This window comes from Narcine bancroftii, chromosome 7 (genome assembly GCF_036971445.1).
Source record: "Narcine bancroftii isolate sNarBan1 chromosome 7, sNarBan1.hap1, whole genome shotgun sequence".
Taxonomy (NCBI): domain Eukaryota; kingdom Metazoa; phylum Chordata; class Chondrichthyes; order Torpediniformes; family Narcinidae; genus Narcine; species Narcine bancroftii.
In genome coordinates, this window is record NC_091475.1 from 43,694,554 (window position 1) to 43,719,713 (window position 25,160).

The window sequence follows — 25,160 nt, forward strand, 5'->3', positions numbered from 1 at the left end:
CATTTCAGGTTGAAAGCCTTTTTAGATAAATTTATGGCCCTTGATGCAGATGAGGGAGGGAGGAGATGTTGTGATGACCCTATCAGTTGGAAGGGTGGGGAGGAAGAAGTTTCCAGCTTTTGTTTGTTTGTTCAACATTTCATTTTCTTATGCCTCTAGTACATGAAAGAGTTACATGAAAGAGTCCGTTAATGACAAAAATGGGAATTCATCCTTGATTGCTAAGGATAGAATTAAGTTACGAAACAAGTTCTTTTCCCTAGTGAAGATGTGTGTACAGAGTGCATTCAAAATAAGTGATAGTTGAGACAAAATAGGCTAAGGAAACCTTAATAGCATGAAGGTATGAGAAAAGTTGGTTGAAATGTTCTATTAGCAAAGTTAGTACTGTTTGCTTTGGACGAAAAGGCTGGAGGAGAGGTTTGATGGAAGTACAGTATATATAATGATGGTTAATCTGGACAGAGGATAATGAGATTGCTGTCTGTAAGTGGAGTAGTTGAGGATTAGTAACATTGGTATCAAGGTACAAAATAAAGGGGTGTAGCGGTAGCTACTAAGGGAAGAGAAATAACAAGACTAGACACTGTAAGTCACTTGCACTTCCAATGGTTTTATTTTGAAAAGCCCACGCTGCGCCTTATATGGCGGCCTATGAATCCTGCCCATGTGCAGGCAGTGACAACACAGCCAAGTGCGTGTGCATGGCCCGTTTGAGCACAGGGAAGAAGCGCTCGGCGGTGCCATCTTGACGTGGCTGCTATAACAGTGCGAAGCCAGTTCGCCTGCATCTCTGTACACCGCCACACAACCCCCCCCCCCCCCCCCACCCAGAACTGGGTCTAGTGTTCCGTTACCCTTGAGCATAGTGGGGCCGGACCTTTGGGATTTCATCCCTGGTGCTTGGGTTGCATTGGCACAACTGACTGGCTAAGGTTGAGATGTGTGAGCTTCAGCCAGTTGGCTGTGGACAGTTCCTCCCTACCCCCAATGTCCAATAAAGGTTTTGCTCGTGCTGCGTAGGACTATGTACAGGCCCTCATAGGGTCATTGGAGTGGGGGCAGAATGCAGGCTGCGGCGGACAAAAGCTCTGTGGTTAATAAGTCCTGAGGAATGGATGAGGGCCGGCGCCCGTGGTATGAGGGTGCGAAGGAGACTAACCTGTCCCACAGTTTCTGCAACGCTGCTCTCCCCTCGGTACCTGGGTCTTGGGATGGTGGGAAGAATTCATCTGGCAAGATTAATGGGGCGCTGTACTCCAATTCCGTGGAGGAGGCCTGCAGGTCCTCTTTGGGTGCAATTTGGATGCCCAGTAGGACCCAGGGGAGCTCGTTCATCCAGCTAGGGCTGGTTAAATGGGCCATGAGAACTGACTTCAGATGGCGGTGGAAGTTTTTGAGGCCGCTGGATTGTGGGTGGTAGACGGCGGTGTGCAGCTTAATGCCCAGGAGAGTTGCTAGTTGTGTCCACAGTGCCAATGTAAACTGCCCCTGTCTGTGGTAATAGGAGCTGGTATCTCAAACCTAGCAATCCAATGTGTGATAATGCCATGGCGCAGGAATCAGCTGAAGTGCCTTTTAACGGGATGGCTTCTGGGCATCTTGTGGTGCAGTCTACCACTGTTAGCGGGTATTGGGCATCCCGGGAGACAGTTAGCAGGCCCACGATGTTGACGTGTATATGCTCAAACTACCTCTTTGGAGGGTCAAACTGATGGATGGAGATCTTGATGTGTTGGCAGACCTTGGAGGTCTGAAACTGGATACAATTGCCGGCCAGTTGGGCAACGATTTCTCAGGGCGTGCCATGCGAACCTCTCCACCACTATGCGGATTGTGGTCTTTATGGATGGGTGGGCAAGGTTGTGGACAGACTGAAAAACCTGGCTGGCGCCTTCATTGCTGTTGTACGACTGGGCATGGTGAGCCAGTGGAAACGTCACACAGGTGTGTCAGAGCTGCCTGGCACGCTCATGACTTCAAAGCGGAGGTCGGTGATGGCTGTGCAAAAAGCCTGTGTTTCCGCATCCTTTTTTGGGATTGGCCCAGCCTGGGGGACAGGGTTTGGATGGTGGGTTGAGAGAGGGTGTCAGCCACAATGTTGTCCTTACCAGAAGTAACGGATGGCAGTGATGAACTCTGACTTGTACAAACTCGCCTTGCTGGCGAGCTGACCAGGGATCCTTGATCATAGAGAAGATGTGCGTGAGGGGTTTGTGGTCAGTAAAAACTGAACGGCCTGCCCTCCAGAAAATAGCGGAAATGTCTCATGGCAAAGTAGAGTTCTAGGAGCTCCCTGTCAAATTTGCTGCATTTAAACTCTGTGGCATAGATGATGTCTGAAAAAGGCTAATGGCCTCCACTGACTGTCGATGGCTCATGCGTCAATGGTGCAGTCTGTGGGTACATCTGATCTGGGGTGTACCAGCAAGGTGGCATTGGCCAGGATGTTCTTAGTTGCAGTGAAAGCTGCAGTGACTTCCTCAGTCCAAGGTAGATCCTTGCATTTGGCCGACATCATGGCGAACAGTAATTGTTGCATGATGCGTGCTATCCCTGGGATGAGGCGGTTGTAGAAATTAACCATCCTGGTGAATTCCTGGAGGCGTTTGAGGGTGTTAGGCCAGGCAAACTGGCATATGGCTGCGACTTTTTCTGTTGATGTGGTTGCCCTATTTGCAGTGATAGTGTGGCCCAGGAATTGCATGGAGTCTTTCCTAAACTGGCACTTTGCCAAGTTGACTGAGGCTGAAGTTGGATAGACGTGTGTAGAGTCTACGGAGTTTATCTTTGTGTTCTTCATGGTCTTTGCTTGCCATGAGTATGTAATCCAGGTAGATGAACACAAGGTCCAAGTCTCTGTCCACCAAGCGCTGGAAGGTTTGTGCTGAGTTCTTGAGGCCAAACAGTATGCGGAGGAATTCCAAAAGTCCAAATGGGGTGATGATGGCTGTCTTTCCAATGTCGTCCGGGTGGACAGGAATCTGGTGATAGTTAAGCTTTGAGAAGAACTTCACGCCATGCAAGTTGGTCATGAAGCCTTCTATATGTGGGATTGGGTAGCGGTCAGGTGTGGTGGAGTCAGTAAGGCAGTGGAAATCTCTGCAGGGCTGTTTGGAATATCTGGATATGGACCAGGATCTTGTCTTTCACGTCCACCAGCAGGCTGTGCACACGTAGAAAATTTGGACCAAGGAGTGATGTTACCACGGCGGCTAGTATGAAATTCCACCAGAACTTTTCTCTGCCAAGTTGTATTTGGACGTTGCGCCAAAGGTCTTGATGGTGGAGTTGTTTGCCGTCTGGAGAGTGAGACCTCTTGGGTGCATTGGTGGTTCCGGGGCAGTTGGCGGGATGACACTGAGTTTGGCACCAGTGTCGACCAGGAACCACCGGCTGCTAGCCTTGTCAGTGACATGCAATAGCCTATTGGTGTAGCCAGCCACTGTAGCCATTAGCAGCGGCTGGCTTGGGCGTTTTCCCAAAATAAGCAGGGCTGCTTGCATCTTCGTGCTTGTGCCCACCAGCGTCAGTGATTAAAAGCACCAGGTTAGTATTCAGTGCCTTTGCTGGGGCATGATTGTGCTCAGTTCTGCTGACACGGGTGGGGACGAGTTGACTGGTTCATGGCAGACTCTTTTTCGCGTTTTGCGCACCACAGAACGTTTGCTCTGGTCACGACCTTACGTGGGTCTGAGAATTCTTGATCTGCCAACAGCAGTTGTATGCCATCTGGCATCTGTTCCAGGAAAACCTGCTCATACATGAGACATAGCTTGTGGCCCTCTGCGAGTGCGAGCATTTCGTCCATAAGGGCCGACGGTGCTCTGTCACCTAAGCTGTCTAGATGCATGAGCCTGGCAGCACGTTATTGTCTGAACAGGCTGAAAGTACTCAGGAGGAGTTTCTTTTTTTAATACAACTGGGTATTTATTGGTGAATTCAACACCAGCACCGGAGATATTTACTGCTTCTTGGACACACTGACTGCCCTGTGGTCTTGGTATGCTGGCCATGCACATGGAGACCCCAGAAGTGGCGCAGGCCCCTGTGTGCACGGATCTTCTTTAGGCGCTCCACCATCCTCGTGCAGTTTGTTATCCAGACCGTTGGCCAAGACCTGGCTGTACTTTCCATTCTTGACATCCTTCTGTTGGTTCAGGAACCAGTTGGGGATCTTGTACTGCCGTGGATTCTGCATGATTGTAATGATGCGTTCGACCTCCTCTTTAGAAAGCTCTCCAGCTCTCTTGCGCAGGACAATGTCCGCTTTCCTCAACACTACATGTGCGTAACACCTCCCTTGATGGCAGTGATACCGACACGACTTTTCTTCGCCCATCAATGTTGGTGTTGAGCACTCGAAGAATATGCTAAAACTTCTCGGGCATAACCAAAGACATGATGGCTGCCGCTCCAGCTTGGACTGAAAGAGCAGGAGGAGTTTCTTGAGGGCTGGGTATTTACCTTCCTCTGGAGGGTCGTGTATCAGGTCGTCCACTCTGGCTGCAGCCTCTTGGTCTAGGGAACTGACGATGTGGTAAAACACTGTTGAGTTGGAGGTAATCTGCTGGAGGTGAAATTGCACTTCTGCATCCCTGTACCAAGTGCGTGGACAAAGCGTCCAGAAGGTTAGCAATTTTATAGCCACTCTGTTGATTGCTGCAGTGTCCGTGGTGTAGACTCCAGAATCTTCTGGGCTCGTCGGGTTCACCAATTGTAGTGGTAGCTACTAAGGGAAGTGAAATAACAAGAAAACACACTAAGTTGCACTTTCAACTTTTATTTTAAAAAGCCTGCGCCTTATAAGGCATCCAAGGGCATATGCGCAGCCCATTTGAGCATGGGAGAAGATGCACTTGGCAGCACCATCTTGACGCGGCTGCTCTGCTGCTGTGGCCGTAACAGCGCAGAGCCGGTTCACCTGCGTCTCTGAGCGTTGCCACGGGGGAATAGTAATCAAGACAAGATGGTGAGACTGCTCTTCATGTTCGTAGAGTAGTTGAGGATTAGTAGCCACAGTTATGAAGGTACAAAATAAAGGGGAATGGTATTAAGTGTGTTAGGAAGAATTTTTTTTTAAACACTGAGTGTTATTGGAATCTGAAATGTACTATCTAAACAGGTGTTGGAGACTGGTTCCAATGTGGCCTTCAAGAAGGAATTGATTGATTATATAGAATGGGGGGCTTGAATGAGTTGATTTTCCTAGACACCAGGCTGAATGACATCTTCCGTGCTATATCCATTCACAGTTAATGAAATTGCTGGATGTTCATTCCTCAAAGTTGTTCAGATGGGCTAAGTGTAAAATCCATTTGTTTTCACTGTCACAAATAGATGCAAGCAGTACCTTGAAACACAAAACATTGCAAATGACCAAATGTATTTAATAAATTAAATCTGTTTTCAAATTTAATGTGTTGGCACAAAATGACATCGATGATTGTAATTCTGTAGGTAGCATGGTCATCTCCACTTAGTATCTATATTGCTTGAGAAAATGCTCCAAATCTGGATGTTTATTCCTGAGAAGAAAAGTGCAGTTTGTAATGGGAATTGATAATCACCCAAAAGTTGTTCATTTATTCAAATTGTAATTTTTTTTTCTAGAACTTTTTTAGATTTGCAACTTGAATACATTCCCCAGATACTAGGTGCTTTATTTTTTTTTTAAATGGCATGCCAGGAAGTAACTTTTTCTTTGGTTGAAGGAATAGTTGCTTAACTCCAAAACATGATTTTATTTTGAAAAGCGTTTTCGAAACATCAGCCTTGGAAAAGAGCCTGTTGTTATAATAAATAAGCTATATAATCAAATTACTATTTCTGTTTCTGTGGTTATTTGAATAACAGTACAAGACCATCCATGATCAATCTAAGCCTTCCCTCCCTTACACTTCATACCTCCTTTTTTCTTGCATCCATATGCCTAAGAATCTTAAATGTGCCTGATATATTTACCTCAATCACTACCCCTGGCAGCACATTCCAGATACCCATCACTTTTTAAAAACCCTACCTCTGAGAACATCTTATGGTTCTTGAACTTGTTCGTCCGACTTAAGAGTGAAGGCCAACACGCTATATGTCTTGACTGCCCCATTAACTTGCACAGTAACTTTGAGGGATCCATGGATTTGGGCCCCAAGATATCTCTGTTCCTCCACACTGCTAAGACTCTTGACATTGACATACTCCACCTTAAGGTTTGATTTTTTCCAAAGTAAATCACTTCATATTTTTACGGATTGAACTCCATCTGCCACTTCTCCACGCAATGCGACAACTCTCTGTGCTATCGTCAACACCTCCAACCTTGGTCATTTGCAAACTTGCTAATCCACCCCTCTTTCCTTCTTCAAGTCATTTATAAAGAACAGAAAGAGGGGTTCCAGAACAGGTCCCTACTGAATCCTTTGAGACACTGACTTCCAGTCAGAATATGCTTCATCTACCACCTTCTGCTGGCCAGCCAATTCTGAATCCAAGCAGCTAAGCATGGATCCTGTGCCTTATGATTTTCTGAATTCAATATGTATTTTAGAGTTAAGGAGTGAACGATGGCTTTATTACAATGAGCTGAATTTTGCTTTGTTTTGTGTTTTACGCCAGATCCAAGTGGTGAATGTAATCCTGATCTACGGCTACGTGGTCACCAAAAGGAAGGATATGGTCTCTCATGGAACCCAAATCTAAGTGGACACCTTCTTAGTGCTTCTGATGATCATGTAAGTGCAAAGTTTGCTTCAGTGCTAGATTGATCAAATAAGTATGACCAACTGTTTTGTAAACTCAAGGTGGTTTAGGCATGCCTGATTGTAAACTAAAGAATGAAGAACTTTGATCACTACTGCCTTTTAACTCTGTAATTAGATCAGGGGTCTCCAAAGCGATTGATATTGACCCCTGGGGGTTAATAGGACTAAACATGGGGATCGACTGAACTTTTTGAGGTGGAAAATGGGTGTATGTATGGAAAATAGTGCCCACAGTGGTGGGGGCTAACCTCTTGTGAGAGCTGGCCTTGGAGGCCACCATATTGTATTTGGCTTTGGCCTTTTAATAAGTTGAGAGCGAACGGGAGGACGAGGGAGGGTGGACGGAATGGAGAAGAAAGATGTGTGTTCTTTGTACTTTTGTTAGGCCCCCCCCCTTTCCAGGTCATCCAAAAAAAATGTCATGTGGGGTGGGGGATTCCATGCCTGGTAATCAAGGATTCTGTGAAGGGGTAAAACATTTGGGGGTGGGGGGGTGGGTGGGGATCCTGAATTAGATGGACAAATGTTTATCTTTTTAATCAACCAAAAATATACAATGTTAGAATTTCAGACTAGGAATTCTCCAAATTGATATTTGTAGTAATATAAATTCTTGTTTCTCTTTTTCCACAGACTATCTGCCTTTGGGACATTAGTGCAGGCCCAAAAGAAGGGAAAATAGTTGATGCTAAAACAATCTTTACAGGTCACACTGCAGTTGTAGAAGATGTATCCTGGCATTTATTACATGAATCCTTATTTGGATCAGTGGCTGATGACCAGAAGCTCATGATGTAAGTATGAAATGAATGCTAATTTTTAACAAGCATCAATACTGTAACCATTGAAGCAACAGGAAAGTATAATGTTACTTCCTGTAGACCAGAGGTATTTGCTAATATTAAGGGCTATAATCCCAATATCTATCTTTTTCTCTTTATAATATATATCCTGACTCTGGCAACATCTTAGAGCTGGCAGGCTGTGGATGGCAGCCCAGAGACGCATGGAGCAGCACATCTGCTGAGGGCTGCAGGTGAGGGAGAGGGGGCACCTTTGACCATATTATCAGTACCACTGCAGTAGACGTAGCAGGTGATTATGGGCACCATTGTCCCAAGTACAATTAGTGATCATTTTGGTCTTCTGCAGCATCTTAACAATGCATGTCCTCATGCAAACAGGAGAGTTTTATAGCAGCTAGTCTTCATGTTTTATTTTTTATGTTCATAACTTTTATTTCAATAATGTTTAATGCTTCATGAAAAATCAGTACTATTTTATATGCTAGCCATAAATGGGCATTTTGAGGCTTCTGTCACAGGGATTAGTTAATTTTACTAACCTCTGCACCTCTCTTTCATAAGGTAGCACTTCACCTTAATAGCTCTTCTTCAATTGTGACCATTAGCAGGTGACTTGTGTCATGGAGAACGTTAAATCTGCCTCGACCTGAGTGCTGGCTTTGCAGAATGATTCATCATAAAAAAAAACCCAAAAAATTCTTGACACTTTTTTTTCCCTAGACAGTCATAAAGTCAATTGCAGAATCTTATGACTTGGAGAACAGCTTACTCGAATAGGATTCAGAATCAATGCCTTGCATCCAATTACATCCTTATTTAATTATCTCAACGAAAGTATATAAAATGGAAAATAGCTGATAGTCAATTGGGAAAAACTTTAAATGGCTTGTTCAGCATGCACTAAAGATATCAACTGACCCTCTTTATAATATTGCAAAGATCTTGTGTGATAAAGAAAAGTTGTCTTGTGTTGCTTTTTTAACACAGGAACTGTCAATTTTTAAAATTTTTGTTAAAGCAAAGTTTTTTTTTCCTCTCTCTAGCTGGGATACCAGGTCAAATAATACTTCAAAGCCTAGCCATTCTGTGGATGCACACACAGCTGAAGTCAACTGCTTATCTTTCAACCCCTACAGTGAATTTATCCTGGCAACTGGCTCTGCCGACAAGGTGAAAAGTTTTTTCTTGTAGCAGCTGTGCTAAACGTAGTAGCATCATTCGAAATGTTTCCTGTAAATGTGTGTTAGTTTCAGCAAATGCAACATGTTGTTGATTTTTCCAAGGTATAACTGTAACTTTTGTGTTTGTATTCAGACAGTAGCATTGTGGGATCTTCGAAATCTAAAATTAAAACTTCATTCATTTGAGTCACACAAGGATGAGATTTTCCAGGTGAGTTGCTTTATATTTTTACATTAAAAAAAAAATCAAATTCACCCCCTCCTCCCACATTTCTATGGTCTTAAGAATAATAGGGTACAACTTGAGAAATGTTTGGAGCTGATGATCTACAAATAGATTTTTATTGTGCAGCAGGTAATTTTTGTTTTGGGTGATATAAAAGCCTACACTTGCTCTTTGTCTTGTTTTTTTAATTCTAGTTCTACCTACTAGTATTGTGAAAGGGCTGTATTATTATATCTCTGACTACATTACAATATATGTAGGATAATGACATCACATTTATTACTTGCACGCCACTGATTTTTTTTCTAATGATCTCTAGCTTTTGAGTGCTGGAATTGTGTAATTGTATGGTTTATGCAAACAAACATTGGAAACCACAGAGAACTACAAATGCTGAAACCTCCAGGTGTTCCGGGTTTTGTGGAGAGAGCCAATAAGATAGAATCTGCCATAGACTGTTGCTGTGGTAGGCAAACTGAAATGGATCAGTGTCACTGCTCACAGAATATCAGCCTCTCAAAATAATTAATCACTTGGCTTTTTTGGGTGTTTCTACGAAGATCATGCGCCGGCACTTGCGGCTTGGGGAGTGCAGTAGTCTAGTCCCGCCCACGCTGCCTTGACATCATTGTAGCGTGTCGGGCTTATGTGGAACACTACAGAATTGGGAGCATGGAGGACAGAAGGGAAAGTGGAGCAAGGTTAGGTTGGACTGGGGGCGCTGCAGTGGAGACGAGGGCAGCGCAAACACTGTGGTGACAAACTCGGGATGGGACTGGCAACAATGGAGGTGGGGGGGGGAGAGAGTGTCCCCACTGGCACCGACGAGAATCTCCCCGGCCAGTCATTCAACCGGGCATGTCAGACGGAAGGTGTGCACATACATTGAGAAAGCAGCAGGCTGAATGTACCAGCCGTTCTCCACACCCTCCTCCCCAATTTACTCTGTGCGTTCACATCTCTCTAGAAAGATACAAAGGTGTCACTAAACAGTTGAAAAGAGGTCACTTGGTTACCACTTTGAGTTCTCCACAGTTTAAGACCAAGGCAAAGTTCTCTTGTTGCGACATCCTTTGTTTGAGATTCCTTTCCTTCTGACCGTGGCCATGGTTATGCATTAACAGAGCTGGTCATGGTTAATAGTCCTTACCACTTCAGCTCGACTCCTTGTTCAATCAGATGAGACTGCGGTATTTCACACATGCATATATAGGTGCATGACACAGATGTCAAGATCGTTTGTTTACCACAATAATATATTGCAGCAGGTACCACTGCAGAGCCCTTTGAAATTGATCAACAAAGATGCATGTCTGCGATGCCTTGTCGCCCAAACAATAGGAATGAAACCATTGTGATATTATGCAGCTATTAGTGGGGGGACTGCCATCACCACGTTGAACACCTTAGGAACAAGATAAGATTTGCACCTCGAGCTTATATCAGAGAAACTGCATAAGCAACTTCCTTGCCCTGCCATTAAATATTTGATTTTCGGTTTGAGGGAGCAACCAGACAGACAAGCACGAGTCACGAAGCATCCATGGGATGTTAAAGGTAACTAGCGTTCCGGGCCTGAGCCCTTCAACAGGAACTGGACCATTCTTAACAGTGATTTCTCAAAACATTTACTGTCGTGGGGCCGGGATAGACATCGTGTCCAAGATTCATTTAGTGAATGAAAGGTGCTTGGGGAATCGGGTCTTCTATAAGGGTCGTGATCTTTACATTGGTATGTTGCTGAATCAGAACCACGACATTGTAGGTCCACAGAAAGCAAATTTAAAACTTAGCACATACAACTGCCTCACTGATTCAAACATAAACTGTGTTTATGTTTAAACTGTGGCTGCCCACTGGCAGCCCAGCTGCTTTCAGCTGCCACGGAGGATACTCCAAGCAGGATTTAACACCTACTGGAGAAGGGTTAGGTGAGTAGACCTCCTGGCCAGCAGCACAATGTGCGGCTTTACAGTCGGATATTGTGGCCATCTGAAAGTGCCTACTGTGGATGTATGTGCCACTGGTCGGTAGTCATTTAGGCAGGTTACTGCATTCTTGGGCACTGGTACAATTGAGGCCTGTTTGTAATTGGTGGCTAGCACACCCTGTAGGACTGAAATGTTCAAGATAGCCACGGAAATGTTAGCCAGTAGATTAGCACAGGTTTTCAGCACTCAGTCAGGTACTCCATCCGGACTGGATGTTTTCCTTTAATTTGAAAATTTGATCAGGTGGATCTTGCAAATTGTTCTAAGTTCCAAATTCGAGCACTTTTCTCTTGCCTGTTTTATTCTACCAAACATTTCAATAAATAGAAGATTTTTTTTTTAAAAAATGCATCTTTTACTTAGTCCCATTGTAAACATTCTTCAGTCTTCCTCTTTGGCAACTATTGCCTTTTCGTAAATCTCGCAGGAAGACTTCCACCTCATTCTTGGTCTTGAAAAGTCGTTGATTAGATTCTAAGTAAATTAACTTTAAAAAAAAAACTCCTTTATTTAAACAATTTTTGTTTTTTTTCCATAAATATACATAGAAAAACTCATATTCAACTTTTTCTTTTCAAAAACAAACAAAACAGCCCCTCCTCCCTCCCTTTCACAATATAAATCCACACACTGTTAGGGCTTACATTTATGTTGATCATCAAAAATCTATATGGGCAAGTCACTTGTATTTATATTATAGCAGAACTTCTTATTATCCTTTTTATTATTAGATTTATAATTACAATTGGGCCCCTATATGATTGAAAAATGTCTGCCATATCTTAATAAATATCATATTTGTTCCTTGGGTTGTATGTAACTTTTTTTCATAGATATGCAATTATTTATCTCAGCAGTCTGTCATGCTATATGTAGAGGGGAGTCGGATTTCCAAGTAATTGCACTACATTTCTTAGCCACTGCTAAGACCATTTTAACAAATGGAATTTAGTTAATTTACTTAGTTAATTGTTACTGTTCTGGCTGATTTATTCAGTATTGGATCTAGACAGAAATTGAAATCTCTGACCAGTATATTTTGTCTTCCAGCTGCTCTTTTCAAAAAAATATCTTTCATAAAGGCTTCATTTTAATGATTTGGTACATAGATGTTCATAAACATCCATGATTCTGCATAAATTTTACAAATCTTCTGACTTGGCCAGTCAGTTTCTCTTCTATTATGGTATATTGTTAATTAGGATCGCAGCTACTTTTGCTTTTGAGCCAAATGTAGACGATATTACTTGTCTCACCCATCCTCTTTTTAATTTAGCATGTTCCGATTTGGTAAAATGCATTTCTTGTAGAAAGATTATATCTGCCTTCAATTTTTTTTAGGCATTCCAAGGCTCACCTCCTTTCCATCGACTGTTTATCCCATTAATTTTAATGTTCTGCCCATATTGATTTTTGTAAACAAATATTTAACAATAAACCTTTTTGATTGCATGTTTTTTAAAGATAAATTATTTAAAAAATGTCCCTGCCCTGGTGGTAATGTAAACAGGAAACACTGAAAGACTGAAAAATGCCTGCAGAATCTCTCGAGGAGGAAGAAGAACCCCTCCCTTTTGCGCCACCTTTGAAAGATACTCCTCTCTGGATGACATTCTCCTCCTTAGACTGGGGGTCTCCACCTTGCTACTACTTTTCCCAAGTTTTCTCTCTTTTCTGAGCTCTTTGTGAACAGTTCAATAAAATTTACTTTTCAACAATAAATACAAGATTTTTAAAAAAATGTATCTTTTACTTAGTCCCATTGTAAACATTTTTCAGTCTTCCTCTTTGGCAACCATAGCCTTTTCATAAACCTCGCAGGAAGACTTCCACCTCGTTCTTGGTCTTGAAAAGTCGTTGATTAGCTTCTGCTACTTTGACCCTCAGAGTTGGGGGGGTAAATCATCAAATATTTCAAGTTTTTGCATCACAGTTGTCTTTTTACATCATTAAACTCCTTCCTCTGTTTAATCAAAGGAGGACTAAAATCCTGGAAAAATAGCACTTAGAATTGTCTCCTGTTCTCGGTAACTCGAGTCTTGCCAGGACCAGTCTTAGTTACTGATCGCTGGCTCTCCTTGGTCTGAGGGTCTGGTGAGCCCTTTTCAATATGCAGCTTTTCTCTGAATTTGTCTTCTTCCAACACTCGTAGGATCCATGCTTTGAGGAAGTTCACCAGATCTCTTCCTTCTATTTCTTTTAGTCCAATAATTCGGACATTATTTCATCTGCTAAAATACTCCATGTGGTCGATCTCATCCAGCAAACTTTACCTGACTGATTCCCATTGCTTTGCATCTTTCTCCAAAGGTTTTAGTTTATCTTGTGTTTTTTATCAAGTTACTTTTGCTTGGCTCATTCTTTCCATTAAGTCTTCAACAATTTCTTTAATTTCAGTCATCCTTTCAGTCATGTCTCTACATTTTCAATGTCAGTAAATCAGTTGCTCAGGTTTTCCATTTTCTTAAGGATAATATTTAGTTCTGAGTCCCACCTCTGCCGGTCCTGAGGCCACTTTTGCGCTGCTCCCTTTCAGGCTTTTGCTCGATGTTCTTGGCTGAATAGAAACTTCTTCATTTTTTGTTCTCGGATGCCTTGGTTTCTTGGTATTTATTTTTTAGTGAGAAATTCTTAATTTTACAGTTTTAACCGTCTTATTGATACTCTTCGCAGAGAGCTCAATCAAAACACGTCCTTCGCATGGCCACCCCCAACAACTAGCTCTTTCATAAATTGAGGAGGAGGCTGCAAGCATGAAACTACAGAGCAATAAATCTGTCATGAGGGAAATAATAGTTGTTATTAAAGAAATTAGAGAAATTAAACACAATAAGGAAAATTATGGATAAGTTAAAGGGGTGTTGTTTTTAAACGAATTAATTCAAAGAATGTATGCTATGGATCAGTGGGATCCAGTGGATCGTTAAAAGGCATTTAAGGATCCAGAAAATAAAAGCTGTTGTGGAGAATGACATTGTTAGAAATAGAAGATTTATAGGCTAACAAAGTAAGCATAAGAAAGTCTTTGTGGAAAGATGTGTCTGGTGGTATATTGCAAGGTCTTATTTAAGTGAAATTATGATTAAATTTGTTGAAGTCTTAACAAATAAATGTGAAAGTAAATTGCCAGCAAAACTGGTCAGAAAGGAATCGTAGATGCTATGGAGAAATCTGTCAAAATGCTTGATTCACAAAAGACCAAGGTGTGAATGCAGCAGGTAATTAATGAACCTAGCAGAATGTTAATATTTTTATAGTAATTAAATACAAAATTGGGAGGGTTTAATTCAGCTACATAGGATATTGGCAAGACCACTTGTGGAGTTCTGGGTACACTTGACTTGATCTTGTTTAAGATGGAATGTTAATGCATTGCCAGTATTTCTGAGACTAATAAACAAAAGTTGAACAGGTGAAATTTGTACTTGTTGGAGCCTAGAAAAGTGATTTTACTTGACTGAACAAATGAAGTTTTAAATGTTTTAATTGAGTTGGTGTAAAGACTTCGAGAGTTAAAGATTGAGAATTAGAGAACACTTTCTGAATATCTTTAAGGTAGAGTTAAGTAGATCCTTGATGAGTAATGGCATGAAAAGTTTTTTTTTTTTACAAGTGCTCCATCATTGTAGGTTGAAAAAGAATACTGCACCTACCATTTTTATAATTAAATTTTGAATAACTTTATTCCGCATTGAAAAAAAACATTGACATACACAGCTAAATGCACATGCTGAGCAAGTAGCTTGAGTTTTGTCTGCAGAGTTGAATCAGCATCCCGAGAGAGTCTGCTGTATGATACACTCGCACGCTGCCATTGCCCGGCATCACGAGAGAGTAGCATACTTCATTACTGTAAGCATGGGAATGGGTCAGAATTCAAAAGCATGATTCAAACCATTGTGACTTAGAAAAATTCTAAGTCAGACCATCGTAAGTAGGGTAACACCTGTACTGGTCAGTGGGAATGTGTTCATGTAATAGTTGGACCGGGCTAAAGAGGGATGTGACCTTCTAACATGTTTGCCTGTAATTTGAAGTAGGTAAATGTATGGAGCTAGTTCCAAGATGATTCTGTATGCCTTGCATGGGATTTTAAAAGTGGAAAACACCAATGCAAAACAAATATTTTTGAAAATGAAAAAGATATATTTATTGCTCTGTAGATAGCAATTTCTTTGTTGATTTTTGAAAAGAACTTTTGCCAGGTTTGACTTGGTGTGAGCTCAATGGTCAGATTTCCCATCTGAGAGCTCGGATGTTTGTGGAAAACTTTGTTACCTTGTTGGATTCAAGAGATTGTCAAGTAATACAAGTGGAATTAGGGTAGATGCTACTGCTGGTGTAAAGCCATACTAGCACTGGCTTTTGTACTTTCACAAAGCTATGGTGGTAAGACTGACAGAAGCACTAGTGTCAAAGGAGAAGGCCATTCCCAAAGTAATACTATTTAGAAACTTAAACATGATGAAAATGGAGCCTTATTTTGTTAGTGATTTTGATCATTCTACTGTTTAGTTAGAAAGTGGCCATTGAAATTAGAAATAGGAAACTAGTTGATAACTTTCATTCTTTCCAAGAAATAAAATTAAAATTTGAAGCTTGGCATGGGGACCATTTTGTAAAACCTTGAGTCCTCCTGGGTCACCAGATTATAGTATCAACTTGGTGTGCATCAGTCACAAAGTTCAGTTGCTACTTGGCTTTTTAATTTAAAAATAAACTTAATTCTACTAATTAGATGTGAAGGAGTTGGTAGTGCAATAAATTATGGAAATAATTTTTTTGGTCTTATGATCTTGGCTTTGTAACCCTATTAAATGTGAACAGAGTTCTCTTTGAACAATGAATGACCATAGCGTTGCATGTATTGCACCTTTTAGTATTATACCAAAATTCTTTACCTGCACCATGTATTTCTACTCATTGTAAAATAATAATAGTATTGCTAAATAAATCTTCCTTTGGTTACTTTTAAAATATATTTGTACATAGGAAACTTAATTTCAACTTGGTGGATGTGAGAATCTTTCCACATGACATCAATTTGCTCAAATAGTATTTAACTTTTTCATTAACGTTCTTTGGGATTTGTAATGTATTTGTTTACAGTTTTGAAGGTCCATTTGCAGATCTCCTCACTTATTGTCAGATTAGTTTCTACCGTAATTTACAGCATAAGACCCCATTACCCCCCCTCCCCCCCCAAACAAATGACTCAAAAATATCTTCTGGGTCTTGTATGCAAAGTTAAAATTAGGATGATAATGCAGAAAGTGATCATCATTGTTGTGTGGCTCACTTGCATCACTGACACCTATCGTTGAGGGTTGGTGGCAGGCTGCTGTCAGTCCCCGCACTGATCCCACTGCCGCAACCCCCCCCACCAACACACCCTACACCCTGGAGAGGGCGGGGCAGTGAGACCAGTACATAGACTGACAGTGCCAGTTTCTTTTTATGAAGTGTTTTCTGCTATAGCTAAACTGCTTTTGTTTTCTCTTGCAAATAACAGCAGTATTATTAACATGATTTTTCCTTTTGACCCAGTTGCATGTTGTTTTTATGCTAGACTGTAGTTACATATTTCAATGACTTTAAATGCACAAAAAAATCTTAATATTCCCTGCTGAAAAGGGAGGTGGCATGAAATATGAGTTTTTAACCACTAGTCCAGTTCTGTTAGTTCAACAGTTAAAACTTTGGAAAAATTTTGTCCTGAAAATAACAAAGTGGCCATTGAAATACATTGTGTGAACATCTGCTTTACAAGGTCCTCTTTCCTCATTCTCCAATGAAGATGATGCTGAAATTGCTTTATTTTGTAGGTCCAATGGTCTCCACATAATGAAACAATCCTTGCTTCCAGTGGTACAGATCGTCGCCTCAATGTTTGGGATTTGAGGTGAGAAAAACATTTAACGTTAAAACATTACAGCGCTGTTCAGGCCTTTCGGCCCTACATGTTGTGCTAAATGCTCCCTACCCAATAACCTTCTCTACCACCACTCCTGGCAAGGCATTCCAGGCCTCAACCATTCTCTCTCTGTGTGTATGCATTAAAACACCACTGGGAGGAGTCACGTGATGGAGTAGTGGCGAGTCAGGGAACTCCAACCCTCTCTGGAAAAGTTTAAAAAAAAAACACAGAAAACACAAAGGGACAAACATAAAAATTAAAATAAAGTGAAAGTAAAGGTGGGAAGAAAATGGCAGCGAAGAAAGAAAAGTCGAAAGCAACGGGAAGAAGCGAAGAAGAAAAGACATCGGAAGAAGAAGGTGAAGGCCTTACCTGTCCGAGGAGGCCCGCCGCGGAGAGAGAAGCCCGCTCCCTCAGGTCAGTCGAAGTCCCGAGCTCGGGACTACAAAAATGGCTCGCGGAGCCAAGCAAAAGTGCGCAACCGTGCATGACAAAAAAAACACTGACGGGAGGGGGGACCAGCTGAGGAGTCGATCTCCACAGCTGAGAATGACAGCTACAACACAACAACAAGAAGAGAACATAGAAAACAACGAGAACAAGAAAGAAGAGAGTAAAAAGAAATCAAGGAAACAACAGATGACCAACCCAGAGGAAGAAGAAGAAGAACATAGAGAAATGGAAGAAGAAGGGAAAGGCAAGACAATGGATATATTTTTTTTAAAGAATATATGGAATCAGTAAAAGAATGGCAATCACAAGAATTTAGTGAAATAAAAAGAATTAAAAGTACAGAAGAAAAAATGAATAGATTAGAGATTGTCATGTCAGATATAGGAAAAAGAGTGGACAAGGTGGAAGAACGAGAAACAGCCGTAGAAATGGAAGTAGAGGACTTAAAAAAGAAATTAGAAGAATCTAATAAAAAAGTTAAAAAGACACAAGAGCTGTTACCTCAGAAGATAGATATAATGGAAAATTATAATAGAAGAAATAATATAAAGATAGTGGGCCTTAAGGAAGATGAAGAAGGCAAGAATATGAGAGAATTTATAAAAGATTGGATCCCCAGGGTCCTAGGAAGACCAGAATTACAGGAAGAAATGGAAATAGAAAGGGCACATAGAACATTAACCCCTAAACCACAGCCACAACAAAAACCAAGATCCATTTTAGTAAAATTCCTAAGATATACAACAAGAGAAAATATATTGGAGAAAGCAATGAAGAAAATAAGAGAAGACAAAAAGCCACTGGAATACAAAGGTCAAAAATATTTTTTCTATCCAGACATAAGTTTTGAACTCCTGAAGAAGAGAAAGGAGTTTAATACAGCAAAAGTGATCCTATAGAAAAAAGGATATAAATTTATGCTAAAGTACCCAGCGGTACTTAAAATAGTTATTCCAGGGCAGCAAAACAGACTATTCTCGGATCCGGAGGAAGCACGAAAATTTGCAGAACAACTACAAAACAGACAGAGATGAAGACATGTAACGAGAGCAAAAATGACCACGAACTATATGTATGTGTGTACATGAGTGTATCCGTATTTAAAGGAAAATATATAGAGTATAGATAAGAATTAATAAGGGAAAGAAAGGGAAGAGAGGAAGTAAGGAGGGAATTAAGAGAGTGACCTTTGTTATATATGAAAATTAAAATCTTTTCTGGGGGGGCTGGGTGGGGAGGAGTTACGGTCACTGCGAAATCAGTTGATGCTTGCGAGTGAATTCGCAAATCCAAATGGAGAGGGAGATGTGGTTGCCCGACAAGGGATAAAGGGCAACTCAGGAAGGGGAGGGGATAGTGGGGTTAAAGAAATTTTAGATAGGAGAATAAGGGAAATGTTTTATGTTTTAGAAATGTTGTCTTATAAAGTGTTCAAAACAAGAAAACAGAAATGGATAAGAAGGAAAGGTGATGATGAGGAAACGGAAAGGAAAGATAAACAAAGTATGAAATGGCTATGTTGAACTATGACTTTAAATATTAACGGAATACATAACCAAATCAAAAGGAAGAAACAGCTAAATTTACTGAAAAAAGAAAAAAATTGATATAGCATTCGTGTAAGAAACACATTTAACTGAAATGGAGCACAAGAAATTAAAGAGAGATTGGATAGGACATGTAACAGCAGCGTCATATAATTCAAAAACTAGAGGAGTAGCTATATTAATCAGTAAAAATGTACCAATTAAAATAGAGGAAATAATAGATCCAGCAGGGAGATAAGTAATGATAAAATGTCAGATATATTTGGAGTTTTGGAATTTACTCAATATATATTCACCTAACGAAGAAGATCAAAAATTTATGCAAGATATTTTTTTGAAGATAGCAGACACGCAAGGGAACATACTAATAGGAGGGGATTTCAACCTTAATTTGGATTCAAATATGGATAAAACTGGGAAAAAAATTAACAGAAAGAACAAAGTAACGAAATTTATAATTAAATCGATGCAAGAAATGCAACTTTTGGATATATGGAGGAAACAACACCCAAAGGAAAAGGAATATTCATATTATTCAGGTAGACCTAAAACATACCCAAGAATAGACCTATTCCTGTTACCAGCTCGCATGCAAGACAGAGTAAGAAAAACAGAATATAAAGCTAGAATATTATCGGACCACTCACCCCTGATATTGACAATAAAGTTAGAGGACATCCCTCCAAGAATGTATAGATGGAGATTAAACTCCATGCTACTTAAAAGGCAGGATTTTAGAGAATTAATTGAAAGACAAATTAAAATGTACTTTGAAATAAATACGGAATCAGTGAAAGATAAGTTTATTCTATGGGACGCAATGAAAGCGTTCATCAGAGGGCAAATAATAAGTTATGTAACCAAGATGAAGAAGGACTACAATCAGGAAACTGAGCAGTTGGAAAGGGAAATAGCAAATATAGAAAAAGATTTAGCAATGAAGGAAGACACACTAAAAGAAGAGAATTGGCAGATAAAAATATAAAATATGAAACACTACAAACATATAAGGGGGAGAAGAACATAATGAAGACAAAACAGAAATATTATGAACTAGGAGAAAAAACACAAAATTCTAGCATGGCAGCTTAAGACAGAACAAACTAAGAGAATGGTATTGGCATCAATGAATAAAGTCAAACAAATCACATATAATCCAACTGAGATTAATGAAAACTTCAGAGAATTCTACGAACAATTATACCAAACTGAAAATGAAGGGAAAGAAGATAAAATAGATGAATTTTTAACTAAAATTGAACTACCAAAATTACAAATAGAGGAACAAAATAAATTAACAGAACCATTTGAAATTGTAGAAATACAAGAGATAATAAAAAAACTACCAAATAATAAAACACCAGGAGAGGATGGATTCCCAATAGAATTCTATAAAACATTTAAAGATTTATTAATTCCTCCCCTCCTGGAAGTAATCAACCAGATTGATAAAACACAAAGCTTACCAGATTCATGCAAAACAGCAATAATTACAGTAATACCAAAGACAGGGAAAGATCCACTCACACCAGCGTCATATAGACCAATATCTTTACTTAACACAGATTATAAGATAATAGCTAAACTATTAGCAAACAGATTAGCCGACTATGTACCAAAAATAGTAAATCTAGACCAAACTGGATATATTAAAAAAAGACGAACAACAGACAATATTTGTAAATTTATTAACTTAATTCATGCAGTAGAAGGAAATAAAGCTCCAACAGTAGCGGTTGCTTTAGACGCAGAGAAGGCCTTTGACAGAGTAGAATGGAATTATTTATTCAAAGAACTACAAAAATTCAGTTTACCAGAGAAATATATTAATTGGATTAAAGCATTATATAAGGGTGCATTGGCGAAAGTGACAGTAAATGGATATATATCAAAGCAATTTAACTTAAGCAGATCAACAAGGCAGGGATGCCCACTATCGCCCTTATTGTTCGCGTTAGCCATAGATCCACTAGCAGAATTGATAAGAACAGAAAATAAAATAAAAGGGATAAAAATAAAAGACAAGGAATATAAAATCAGTTTATTTGCAGATGACGTTATAGTATACTTAACAGAACCAGAAATATCAATACAAGAATTACGTAAGAAATTGAAGGAATATGGAGAAGTGTCGGGATACAAGATTAACGCAAATAAAAGTGAAGCAATGCCAATGAATAATGCAGATTTCTCAAAATTTAAGAAAGAATCAACATTCAGATAGCAAATGCAAGCAATACGATACCTAGGTATACAAATAAATAAAAACCTTGGCCATCTATATAAACTCAATTATTATCCACTAATGAAAAAATTATAGGATGACTTAGAGCATTGGAAAGAATAACCACTAACACTAATAGGAAGGATAAACTGTATTAAAATGAACATTTTCCCAAGGATACAATACCTATTTCAGGCATTGCCAATACACTTGACAGAGAAATTCTTCAAGGAGTTAAAGAAAATAATAAGGACATTTTTATGGAAAGTGGGGAAACTGAGGATAGCACTAGATAAATTAACAGAATGTTATAAACAAGGAGGCTTACAACTGCCAAACTTTAAAAATTATTATAGAGCCGCACAATTAAGATACCTATCAGATTTTATCAAACAAGGGAAAAGCCAGATTGGACTAGATAAAATAGGGGAGAAGATACCTGAACATATATAAATGGGATGAAAAATTGGTACAACGTAGGAATTCTCCAGTATTACATCATCTGCTCAATATTTGGAAGAAGATTCATGTAGAAAGGAATAAAACAAATTACCAACTATCAAAACTAATACTGACGCAAAATCAGCTAATCCCTTTTACAATAGATAACCTTTCCTTTAGAGAATGGGAGAAAAAAGGGATCAAAAGAATAGAAAATTGCTTTTCAGGAAATAAATTATTATCCTTTGAACAAATGAAGGATAAATATAATATAACTCACGATACAGTGTTGTCATACTACCAACTGAAATCCTACTTGAAGGACAAATTGGGAAGCAGTCTGAGGTTACCAGAGGGAAGTAATTTTGAATGTGATTACAGACACCATGATAATCAAAAAATTTATAACAAACATGTATATTAAACTGCAAGAAAAGGAGAATGAGGAAACAAATGGTAAAACTAAACAAAAATGGGAACAAGATCTAAACATAAAGATAAAGAAGGAAACATGGGAGAAGTTATGCTCAGGAACTATGAGAAATACAATAAATACGAGGTTACGTATGATACAATATAACTGGATACACAGGCTATATATTACACCTCAAAAGTTAAATAAATGGGACTCAACAGTATCTGACAGATGTTTTCGCTGTAAAAAGGAAATGGGAACAACAATTCATGCAATCTGGACATGTGAGAAAGTGAAAACATTTTGGGAAGATCTAAACCAGATATTAAATAAAATCACAAAAAGCAATATACCAAAAAAACCCAGAGATCTTCCTCCTAAATAACATAAAAAAACAAAGAATTTGGACTTGATTTGGATGGTGCACAAAAAAGATTTGTTAGGATAGCCCTAGCTGTAGCAAAAAAATGTATTATGTCAGCATGGAAATTAGAAGACAACTTGAGAATACAACAATGGTATATAGAAATGAATAAATGTATTCCATTAGAAAAATTAACATATAATTTAAGACATAATATTACAATATTTGAACAAATATGGGAGCCATACATGAAACACAATAGAGAAAACCTACTGGGGACATCTACCACTTAAAATGACAGAAGGAGAAGTGAATGAAAAGAACTGACTCAGTGGAATTTCTTGTTTATTTTTATTGAGTGACAACATTGTTTGACGGGTTTAATGTACCTTAGATTCTGAACTTTAAATGAATCGGAGGGGAGGTAGGGAGGGTGGGATGGGAAGAGGGAGGGGGGGAGAAAACGACACTATATATTTGAAAAGGAAAATGTATGTATCTTGATCAATGTGGTTTATAGTGTGAAAAATAAAAAAATAAAAAAAAACACCACTGATGTCTCCCCTATACTTCCTTCCCTTAATCTTAATCCATATGTCCTCTAGAGGTTGTTAGTCCCTTCAGAGGAAACAGGTATTGGCTGACCAACCTATCTATGCCTGTCATAACTTTGTAGACCTCTATCAAGTACCTTCATCCTTCTATGCTCCCAAGAGAAAAGTCCCAGCTTTGCCAACCTTGCCACACAAGACATGCCCTCCAATCTAGGCAATATCCTGGTAAACTCCTCTGCACTCTTTCCATTGCCTCTACATCCTTCCTGTAATGAGGTGACCAGAACTGGACACACTACTCAAAATGTGGTCTCACCAGAGACTTATAAAGTTGCAACATGACTTCTCTACTCTTCTACACAATCCCCCTATTAATAAAGTCCAGAATCCCATAGGCTTTTTAACTATCCTATCAACCTGAGCAACTACATTTAAAAAAAATTTTTTTTTTCCACACTGAACCATATCAACCAATATACATACAAACATTTCCCTCTTAAAAATACACAGTGACATTTTCTCCTCTTTTTTTCCCCTATCTTCCCTCCCCCCTTCCCACCCTCCCTTCCAAAACCAATAAACGTTCAACATATACAATAAAACCATTAAACAATGTCATCACACAATGAAAAATAAACAAGAAAAATGTGTCATCTACTTTTACACACTGGATCAAGCCGTTTTGTCTTTTTATCATTTTAGGGGGTGGAGATCTGAGGCAAGCCCTCTCTGTTATGTTCCGTGTACGGTTCCCAAATTTGTTCAAATAATGACTTTTTTAAATTGTTATTTTTTCCAATGGAATACATTTATTCATTTCCATGTACCATTGCTGTATTCTCAGACTCTCTTCCGATTACCAAGTTGATATTATACATTTTTTTGCTCCACCTAAGGCTATCATAATAAATCTTTTTTGCACTTCATCCAGTTTGAGGCCTAATTCCTTACTACCTGTATTACTTAGAAGAAAGATCTCTGGATTTTTTTGTTTTTTTTTTTCCTGATTTTTATTTAATATCTGATTTAGATCTTCCCAAATGTTTTCACTTTCTCACATGCCCAAATTGCAAGCACTGTTGTTCCCATTTCCTTCTTACAGCGAATACATCTATCTGATAATGTTGGATCCCATTTTTAAAAAAAAACTTTTGAGGAGTGATATATAACTTATGTAACCAATTATACTTATCATGCGTAACCTTGTGTTTCTTGTATTCTTCAGAGTTCCAGAACATAACTTTTCCCATGTTTCATTTTTTATCTTTGTTTAAATCCTTTTCCCACTTTTGTTTGGGTTTATACTTATTTCATCATTTTCCTTATCTTGCAGTTTGATATACATGTTTGTTATAAATCTTTAAAATATCATTGTGTCTGTAATCACATATTCAAAGCTGCTTCCTTCTGGTAATCTGTCTGTTTCCCAATTTATCCTTTCAGTAAATTTTCAGTTGATGACATGCAAACATTGTACCATGAGTTATTCCATATTTGTACTTCAACTGTTCAAATGTTAATAAATTATTTCCCAAAAAACAATTTTCTATTCTTTAGATTCCTTTTCTCTCCCATTCTCTAAAGGAAAGGTTATCTATTGTAAAAGGGATTAGCTGATTTTGTGTCAATAATAATTTTGCTATTTGGTAATTTGTTTTTTTTCCTTTCTAAGTGAATCTTCTTCCATATATTGAGTAAATGATGCAGTACTGGTGAGCTTTTATATTGCACCAGCTTTTCATCCCACTTATAAAGTATAGGTTCCGGTACCTTCTCCCCTATTTTATCTAGCTCTATCTTAGACCAATCTGGTTTTTCCCTTGTCTGGTAAAAATCTGATAAATACCTTAATTATGCTGCTCTATAATAATTTAAAAAGTTTGGTAACTGCAAACCACCTTGGTTGTACCTCTCTGTTAATTTATCTAACACTATCCTCGGTTTTCCCCCCCATTTCCAAAAAAAATTTCCTTTTTATTCTCTTTTGTTCATTAAAGAATTTATCTTTTAAGGTAACGATTGAAATAAATATTGTATCCTTGGGAAGTCATTAATTTTAATGAAATTTGCCCTCCCCATCAATGTTAGCGGTAATTCTTTCCAATGTTCGAAGTCTTCCTGCAATTTCTTTATTAGTGGCTGATCATTTAATTTGTACAAGTGGCTTAAATTATTATCTAACCTAATACCTAGGTATCAGATTGCTTGTGTTTGCCATTTAAATGGTGATTCTTTTTTAAATTCTGTATAATCCGCGTTACTCATTTGCATCACTTCACT

At 39.0% G+C, this 25,160-nt stretch overlaps 1 protein-coding gene and 1 pseudogene across 2 annotated transcripts in view; one reads left to right on the forward strand and one right to left on the reverse strand.

Moving 5' to 3' along the window:
• The window catches only part of LOC138738835 (histone-binding protein RBBP7), a 49,266-nt gene that overhangs the window by 9,620 nt on the left and 14,486 nt on the right, over positions 1 to 25,160 (forward strand). For both annotated transcript variants that reach the window (XM_069889901.1, XM_069889900.1), the window contains exons 5-9: positions 6,616 to 6,731; positions 7,395 to 7,555; positions 8,611 to 8,737; positions 8,882 to 8,959; positions 16,791 to 16,867. In XM_069889901.1, the coding sequence (XP_069746002.1) occupies positions 6,616 to 6,731; positions 7,395 to 7,555; positions 8,611 to 8,737; positions 8,882 to 8,959; positions 16,791 to 16,867 (559 nt within the window). The remainder of the gene's footprint in view (positions 1 to 6,615; positions 6,732 to 7,394; positions 7,556 to 8,610; positions 8,738 to 8,881; positions 8,960 to 16,790; positions 16,868 to 25,160) is intronic.
• LOC138739723 (small ribosomal subunit protein uS13-like) lies at positions 3,943 to 4,403 on the reverse strand (annotated as a pseudogene).